The 10,072-nt window shown below is 34.2% G+C and overlaps 1 protein-coding gene across 1 annotated transcript; it reads left to right on the top strand.

Annotated features, from left to right (window-relative positions):
- Positions 1-664: 664 nt before the first annotated feature.
- LOC111402628 (auxin-induced protein 6B-like) lies at positions 665-1,018 on the top strand. The gene has a single exon (XM_023031002.1). It carries the CDS (start codon positions 691-693, stop codon positions 1,003-1,005), a length of 315 nt encoding a protein of 104 aa, XP_022886770.1. The 5' UTR covers positions 665-690; the 3' UTR covers positions 1,006-1,018.
- The last annotated feature ends 9,054 nt before the right edge of the window (positions 1,019-10,072 follow it).

The following is a 10,072-nucleotide window of genomic DNA, read 5'->3' as shown; positions in this document are numbered from 1 at the left end:
CTAAGAGGAAAGCACAAGATGAATGATCTAGATTTGAACACTACGTTTTGGAATCACACCTCAAGAATAATACTAATATGCAGATAATAAAAGGTATCTTGTTTTTTACATTAAAACAAATAAGTTTTTGTTCTAAGTGCGCTATGTCTATCAAGAACTAAGGCATGTTATGTAAGGTTTTTAAAAAGAATTATTCTATGGGTATATAATAATGTACATAAGGGTGACAACTGTCGCCCTCTATTTGGACACCCTCACGTGCCCCTTTTATGTACCCATAGAATAACTCTTTTAAAAATAAAAAACTATTTAGTTTATTAAAAAAAATTTTGAACCTATTAAGCTAAGTTTTTGAAAGTATTTTATCTGATTAGAATTTTTTTTTTAAAAATGCTGAACTTTTCTACAAGAAATAAAAATCCCATCAAATTGATCCTTACTGTTTAAACAAGGAAGGCCCACCGTCCACGAGGGAACTAGGTATCCAAGAGTGATGACCAAATTGAAAATTAGTAGGCTTCAAGTGCAATCAAACGATTCTGTATGCGTACGTTTCACCCACGTCCATTACTTATCAAATTTAAGCCCCTATAAATTAACACCCCATAGCCTTCTTTAACTCCCTATACTCTCTTCAACTTCTCTCGCTCTCTCGCTATACATATACACATACGAATCCATATTTGCAATATGCAAGAGGAGAAGAAGAAGATGAAGTTGAAGAAAGGGTGGGTGGCGGTGGAAGTGGGATTGGCAGATGATAATGAATTTCAAAGATTTGTAATCCCAATTTCATATTTATACCATCCTCTATTTCAAAGGCTTCTTGATGAAGCTCGAGAGGTATATGGCTACCACACAACGGGCCCTCTTAGACTGCCATGTTCAGTCGATGATTTTCTTGATATTCAGTGTCGGATTGAGAGAGAAACCACTAGTCACAGTTACGGCCGTCGCCGCCATCATCACCAGCTCTCCATGTCTTTATCGTTTAACTCGTGTTAAAGTTGTGCTATGGATTTAGGCCCCGTTTGGAATGGATTTTAAGAATTAATTTTTTGATCGTTAGAAGAAAAGTGGGGTCCACCTATGAGAGAAGAAATCAAAAATTACGATTGAAATAGTGAAATAACGGTAAAAAAATCAATTTTTTGGAGTAAAAAATCGTTCCCAAATAGGCTCTTAGTGAGGAGGCTCTTTATGTCTTTTCAATGATTGATGCCTCCTTAATTTGCTCAGTGAAAAATGATGTAAAGATTAAAAATTTTGTGCAGTTATTTTTCTTTCTTCTATATATGCTTAGGTATAAATTTTTATTTTTACTTTTTTAATTTTTAATTCTTTTTAATTTTTAAAATTTAAAATTTAATTTTAATTAATTAATTAATTAATTTTATATGTACGCGGAGGCTAAAAATAGAAAAATGAAGAACTAAAATTTAAACACTTTATCACATATTTGAAAAGTTAAATTCAACTGAATAACATATGCTTTTAGCAAGGTATCTCTCGATCAGGGAAAGTGGTGGGACTAGTCAACAAAAGTTGAATTTTCTAAGCAATGGCGTTATGGCGACGTGTAGAATTTGGGGTTATTTGTATATATTATCACTGAATTTTGCGTAAAGTTTTCATCGGCTCACTAAACTTTAGAAATTACCACGTTAATCACTAAATTTTATAATTCGTTATCCCATCTGTCACTCAGGTTTAAATTGCTACTGACATGGATTCCAGGTGGAAGATAGATTGTCGCATAATATCTCTTACTTTTCACACTTGCCTTCAACCTATATTTGCCATCAAAAGTTTTATCAACAAAAATTTTCGTTTTGTCAAATTGAAAATCATATTTTTCCATTAAAAAACACGACTCAAAATGTGTCGTCATTTTACCAAAAAAAATACACAAAACACAAAGTGAAACCAACAATGACCACAAGAGAAGCACAGATACAATTTACACTGAATAGTCAAACAAAACTTTTCTGTGGTTATATGCAATTCCAATAATAAAAAATTAATTGGCAACTAACTTACAAAAAATTCAAGGCAAATAATTAACAACTTAATTCCTAAGTCTAGCAACATACAGTAGTGGCCTCTTTACAGTAACCACAATCCTAATGTCATCCCACGTGATGACTTCTAATGAGAAAAGTAAATTATTACCCTTCACGATCTCTTTGTTTCTCGGGCCTCTAGTGAGTTATATATAGAGTTCAAAAAGGTCAAATTTTTATGATTCCATCATTTATGATTAAGTTGCGAAAACTTCTGGAAACTACAATAATAAAATGAAAAGAACATGATACTAAGCCGACGATGTCGGAAGGTTCATAAATATAGAGATATGCGAATTCACTGCTTTAGGACTAACCACTGTCCTCACAAAGTTTCCATCAACAGCGGTAACACGAAACAACACCCAACACCCGAATATCGAAGGGAAAAATATCGTTCAAATTTCATCATATTGCTCAAAATTGAAATTCGACAACACCACAGGGTCCGTCTCATCGTTGGCAAAATTATGTCTTTTGATGTTGTTGCCGAAATTTACCTCACGCATCGGCATGGGCAAGTGTCAGAGTTCTACGCATCGATGTCGACGACCACATGCTCCTCCACGAGTTACATCTCCATTTGTTGAGTCCACTGATAGTCTCCGTTTCTCCAATTGGCCGCTGGCTTGGCTGAAAAATGCATTTGCAGGTCCGGCCAAAAAATTTAGAAACCAGACAATTTCCATCCCTATTTTCCAACCTCATTTTTGGCCACTTCCAGTCATTTTTGGCACGCAAAAATCACAAATTTCTTAACTACACAAGCTCTATGCCATTTATCACGAAAATCTTCGAGGGTCCTCGATCCAGGCTCAATAAAACTTACGAAACGAACACATGATCTCGGCTCGGACCCATAATTCCTATACTCTGGTTGCCACAAGTTTTGCCCACAAAGGATAGACTTAGCTAGTGATTAAATGTACCCACGAAAGAGGAAGAGAATAGAGGTAGCAATGGTTGAACTATCCTCCAAGACGGTTGCCCTCACATTTTCTCTTGCCATGCAAACACATGCACTAAACTGGCTTGGAACTGTAAATATATATAATGGATTAGGTTTAGATCAACAAGTGGGCCGAAAGGTAATTGTGCCACCAACCTAAACAAAAAATAACCAAGTAAATGAGTCATTAATATATCACCACCAATCCATAGCCAAACATTAACTTGGGTCATCCACGAGTGTTGGGCCACGAGCAACATTATCTTAATTAAGTTGTTTTTTGGGTCGAACCATCACTAAGGTGTTAACATAAATTATCAAACATCGTTTTAATATTATTGCCTGAAATTTATTGGGTATCAAAACCCAATAGTATCGGAACTACTCAATAAAGGTTTGGAATGATGCGGTGGGTGCAAATTAGTTTTATAGTTCCAAATATCTTGTTACTGTAAGATTATATATTATTCGAAGTAAGATGTAATATGAAAAGAGTTTTCTCAGAATGCAGATTGGAGATTAATATTAAGTAAAGACTTATCAAACAAAGATTACTTGTTTTATTGACTTGGTAGAGGATTTTGTTTTCTCAAACACTAATTGGGGCGAAGTATGCTTGATTCATCAAGGTATTTGGTTGTCTTTATTAAAAAAAAAAAAGTTTGAACCCCAACCTTGAGAGTCCCCCACCGCCCCGCTCCTGGTGAGGGAGGTAAATCATAGGATGTGTCCCAGCAGACTAGTGAACAAGAGCTTGCATGTACACTGATACCCACTAAGAGTCCAATTCCATATCTCAGGAATCGAACCCTCACACTACGGCTACCAGCAAGGTTGAGACTACCTCACTCCTGTCATTTGCACCACTAGGCTATGCCCCTTGGGGCTATTTGGTTGTCTTTATACATCATATGACAAGATGGCTAAAGTGATGATAGCCATCGGGGTGGGCTAAAGGCTTAAATGTTATATGTATATATAGACAGGTACTTTTTTAATTCTTTTTTATAAGTAAAATTGAACATTTATCTTTGAATTGGGTGACCTTGAGAAGAGATCAAACCCCACTCCACCCCAGACTTGACTTCATGAAAACTATATGTGATATATTCTGTTAGGATTTATGTTGTGTTGATAATTTCGTAGACAAAATTAAGTCTTAGCCAAATTGTATTAGAAGTTTATCGAGTTGTGATCGAAGTTAAAATATGAGTTATTGAGTTCTAATTAAAATCAAAAGAGTTGTGATTGGTAGAATAGTCCTTGAAGGAGTCCAAGATGTCCAAGAAGATCACATATGATCAAGAAAATGCAATAAGAAGTTTAAAGAGTGTCAAAGAGCCGCACAAACTATGTTCCAAACTCTGAATTGTAACTTGCAATGTATTTTTCACATAGAATAAATTGGAATTTGACAAGGCTACTTTAGAATAATTATAGCCCATTGAGTTATCTTTTTAACATAATTTGAATCACCTCAATTAGACATCGAATGAGAATGTTATGGTAAAAATACTGACAACTACTTAGCAGCTACTGGTCTGTCGTTGGCCTAGAGCTCGAGCGACAGTTTTACGTATGAAACCCTAGTTCGCATTTTTCAAAAGTTTTATCTTGCCAATGCTACCTAATTACCTCGTACTATAAATACCCAAGCCCTAACACGTTTTGTGTGTGGTTGTTCATTATATTACTTCTTCATAACATCATTCCAAGATCCAAGAATAGATTCAAGAATTGAGATTATCCTTTAATTTTTGAGATCATTCAACTGCAACTTTGGGAAATTATCAAATTCACGTAATTGTGAACACTCACTTCCTATACATGTACATGAAGGTACTTTCTTAATAATTTTCAAAGGTTGCTGGAAATTGAGAGATGTTGGATCAGAAGTACAAGAAGAGTATAAGAACAAGATTTTCTTGATGATCTACAGGAGATAGCGAATTTCAGAAGAGATCAGCTAGATTAGGGGGTTTTTTAGGCTAGATCATACTATAAGTTCATATTGTCTATAGTGAAGGTGACTGATTTGGTCCCGGAGTTTTTATCCAATTGGGTTTTCTCTGTCAACATATTTTGTGTTGTTTATATTACTTTCTTATTATTGATTGTAGCATTCAAATCATAGGATAATCTGACGTGATTGATTAACCGTCTAAAACAATTAAAAAGTGACTTGTTGCTTTTAATTGTATAATTTCCCACGTTGGATCAAAATTAATTGGCTAAATCTAAACTTTCAATTGGTATAAGAGCTTTTCATATTCAAAGTACTTTCGATAGAATACATGTAGGAATTTCTTGTGCTTGTCATAGTTTTGTAATTGACTTTGTTTTGCTGAAAGCAACAATATTAATCACAAAAAAGACACATAAGTCAAGCCAAATTTCAGTTCTAGTTATTGAGGAATATTATTCGATTCTTTACGGACTAATCCATAAAATAATTGAACAAAAAAAACCTTAGTAGATTGTTCCATTTTGTAATCGGTCTTGCCTTTACTTTTGCAAAGAAATCGTATGCACACGGTGGCTGGAAATCCAATGATCATCAAAGAAACTAGAATAGGGACATGAAAAGAATGCACAGAATGAAGACTAAAAGGAGAATGAGATCACATCAATTCCATACTAACTTGTTTATCACTATAAAAATGCAATAGGGAATAACGATTTGAATGTAGGAGAATGAGTCTTAAGTAGTGCTTTAATACAATAATACACTCTCATCAAGATCACAAACACGAGTAGTCAGTCATCCGTTTTACTAGCTGCGATGCATAAACAAGAGGAAAAGAAGGTAAAATTGAAGAAAGGGTGTGTGCCAGTCCTAGTGGGATTAGAAAATGGCCCATCTCAAAGATTCATCATTCCAATTTCGTACCTGAGCAATCCTTGTTTTCAAAGGGTTCTTGATAGAGCTGGTGAGTTCTATGGTTATCAAACAAGTGGACTTCTCATGATACCTTGTTCGATCGAGGATTTTCTTCACCTCGAAAGAGGTATGGAAAAGGTTGCCAATAAGCAAAAACGTCAGCACTCTACATTGTCATATTATCCCGCTTGATATTTTGTTGAGTACCTGGCATAGGAGTCTTGCTTGATGTATCATGGAATGGAGCAGGTACTTTAAGGGTCAACAGAGAATACTTCTCTCTACACTAATGTAAAGATAATGTAAAACCTTATAGATGTTATACATGCACATTTATGATAGTTGTTTGGTATTCAAAAGCAAATCACCATTTTCCTTATTCTTTTCATAATTATGTTGTCCCTCTTTCTAGTCGCGTCCCTTTACAATTATTCAGCTATGTAAATAGATTTACGTACAAGACTATAAGTACACTTTCGGCAAACGTTTAAATAAACAAATAATTGCAGTTAATTATATAGGGAACATGCTGCGTAAAAAGTAATGTAGTTAGATAAAGGACAATATAATAAAAGTGGTATGTAGGTCATGTTATCGAAGGCTCTAACTTTGCCAAGCATGACTTTGTCAATCACAAAAGACGAGAAAATAAGCTTAAGATCACAACAGGCCCAGGGGCGAATCGAGGGTCCAATGTCAGCTAGGGCAGACTGTTGACCTTAGGCCGGACCGCGGACCGTTGATCGTTGAAATTCTCAAATTTCTCACAAAATCAAATTTCATAAATTTTATAATTCTACCCTCCTTCAACAAATTTTAAGAAAAAACACATATAGGTACTCATTTTACATTTTTTAACACCAATTTGAAAGTAAAATAATTCTAATCTTTTAAATTGAACAAATATTGAGAAACAATATTAAAGTATAATGGAAAATATTTTCACAATGTCCAGTGAATTAAATCTCTATATTTCACAGTGACTATAACAAAATTCTCCTCTCTTCTTGACACATCGTGTGAATGTAAATCATTATATAACTCCATTATGTACAAATAATATTATTCTTAGTTTTTAGCTAATCGAAAATTTATGACTCTTCCTTTTGGACTTGTATTTCTCAATATCAAATTTTGATTAGATTAATTTAAGTCATAAGGAAGTTGGATTCACATATAAAACATCGATTTAGTTTTGATCAAACCTTTACTTTTATTGAATCAAAAGTAGCTGAACGCTCTTTCAACATTTACGGTCAATATTTCTTCTCAATGGGCCCCACTACCCTAATTATCCACCATACGATTTATCAGATTTCATCTCTGTCGTCCGATCATAAAACCAAGAATAAAATCTTGTCCTTTTCTTTTCTCAAAGGTTGTAACCGTCTCTCTCTATGAATTAAGAAAAGCCACACACACACACACACACACACACACACACACACACTCTCTCTCAGCAACCTACTCATACTATCATACACATTTCTTTCTGTATCTATCACCTTCTCAAATCTCAAGAACTGAACATACACACAAAATGCAATTATTACCTGAACCCATCATCAATAGGAGAGGAAAATTAACCACAGAAGAATTATGGGCTGGATTTGATACAATTTCTGAGTTATAGGCTTCAATTCCTTTAATGGCAAAGATCTGCTACCCATCAACAAGCCCAAGAAAATAAAAAATGGTGAGTTTTCTCTGTGTGTTTTGTGTATGTATACATGCATGTTCATTTTATGTAGATACAGCAGTAACAGCACCCAGAAATACTTGGAGACTGCAACTCCAATTCGGCGGTATCGACGGCTATTGCAGACTCCAGCGGATCCAGCTAGGGCAATCGCCCTAGCTCGCCACTACTTGAATCTGCCACTGACAACAACTATGAGGTTTATTGTTAATTCCGATGACAAATAATGCTAACAGTACCAGTCACTAACAATTTACCATATTTTTTAGGGGAATTTTCATAAATGTCACCAAATTTGAAAGTTCCTCTAAAATTCCTATTTGTACCAAATTCTTGCAAAAAATGTCACTTTTGTTGCAAAAGGTCCATTTTACCCTTTGTTACACATTTTTAGACGCAATAAATGCTTGATTTGAATGCAATAAATGGTTTGATGTGATGATTTGTTTTTTATATTTTAAACAATGAAAGAGATGATTATTCTATATACATAATTGAATTTTTGTTAAAAAAAAAAGGGATGAAAAGTTCAAGAAAACACACAAACACGTAAGGTTCTAACCTTCATTCTTCTTCATTCTCTTCACTCCATTATCAAGAAGGAAAAGCTATTGGATTGATCAACCATCTCAAAAGTGAGCTATTAGAAATTGTTTATATTTTCATCTCATAAAATGCTTGATTTAAATGTTTAGTACAATATGATCATATTTATTTAAATTTTTAAAATCCCTTATTCATTAAAGAGTTTTATTTTTGATATATTTTTTTAACGCAAAAAGTACCCATATATTAATTTGAAGTATTGAGTTTTTATTTATTTAAAAGAAGCATTAAGTTATTCCTTATTTGGTTTGGGAAAGATATTTTGATGTTATAGTTGAGAATTGATTATCACCATTAATATCTTCAATAACTTCTTCCAAAGAACCAAGTACATGATTTTCAAGCTGCCTCAAAATTTATGGCACTTCAACCGTCGAATAGTATAATCGAAATCGTCGATTTAGACATCTGAACTGTCGAATTCGACATTTAATAACTGTCGGAATAGACAATTTAACTATCGATTTTGACACTTGAAAACTGTTGAAATCCTTTATTCCCCTTTCTGCTATTGCATGGATCTAGATATCCAAAAACTCCAATTTGATGGTATTAAATGTCGACGTATGGAATATGGAAAATTCTCACCCTTGCAATCCTAACATTTCAGTATGAATCATCACTTGAGATTTATCGTGTTGCAAAGGAGAAAGTTTGTTCAAACCCAATGTAATACAAGTTTCTTAAACAACCACTCGATATCGTTGTTGACGTTGTATGTCCAATGTGTCCCCTACTGCATTGTACACCATCAAGTTATATTATTGTTTTGTTGTCATTATCGTTTGCGGTCATTATTGCTCTTTATGTTGTCATTATTCGAACTCTACTACTGTTGAAAATAATTCAACCACACCATTCAAAAACTGCTTACAATCTAATAAAAAATCAAATTTTAATCCCACCAAACACTTTGTTTGTAAGTTGTAAATAGTGGACTCAATTGACACATAAATGATAAACACCACTAATGTTAAATTGTACTACTATGGAGAAAATGAGGAGGACAATTACAAATTGGATTGAATTATTTAGTAAAATATTAGAGGTGGAGTGCTTTTGTACTTTAAAAAAAATCAGCAATTTACCGTTTTCGTTATTTTTATTCCTTTTTATCATGCTTATAACCTATTGATTTCACTGGAGCATACATATCTTGCATAAAGGTACTTTCAACTTACGATGTTTCCCAACACATTCTCAAGTTACATTACCATCTTCAACTTACATCATCATTATCATTCTCACATCTTTCGCAGATATGTAACTACATGTTCAACTTCACAAGTAAAATATGGACTGATAAATAACATATTGCATGATAGCCAAATAGATTGTTTCTGTCATTCTTGACACTTGGTCCGGAGCACACACAACTAAATTTTATTACTACCCACTTCATTCGTCGTCGATATTTGAACCTTCTCCCCTGCATTCATTATCAGAATATGAATCTTGAATCATGAGTAGCATTTTATCATAAAGTTTTCTTTTGTAGTTGTTGATACCGTAGACCTTCTCGGTAAAACAGATCAAACTTATTATTATCAAAATGCAATCTCTGGAATTTTCCCTTATCGGAACGGGTTTTGCAAGAAAATAAAATTTTATCCACGCTTCCATTCCTTGTAGACGAAGGCTAACTGCTTGCTGGTTGGGAGCTGTATGAGCGGTAACGTCCACATACAGCTCCGTGAGAAGGGCGATGGATAGAAGGCACAAATCGAAGAAGGAGAATTGGAATTTTCCTTAAATGAAAGAAATCTGAGGCAACATGAATGTCGAATTTAAGCTAATGAACAAAGGGAGGCTACCACAGGCTCAGATGGAGGGAAGGTGAGGCAGCGTGATTGATGGCTTTCAAAGAGCTCTGA

The sequence above is a fragment of the Olea europaea genome, chromosome 10 (genome assembly GCF_002742605.1).
Source record: "Olea europaea var. sylvestris chromosome 10, O_europaea_v1, whole genome shotgun sequence".
In the NCBI taxonomy this organism is placed as follows: domain Eukaryota; kingdom Viridiplantae; phylum Streptophyta; class Magnoliopsida; order Lamiales; family Oleaceae; genus Olea; species Olea europaea.
The sequence above is the reverse complement of the archived record's forward strand: the minus strand, read 5'-3'. Positions and strand labels throughout refer to the sequence as shown.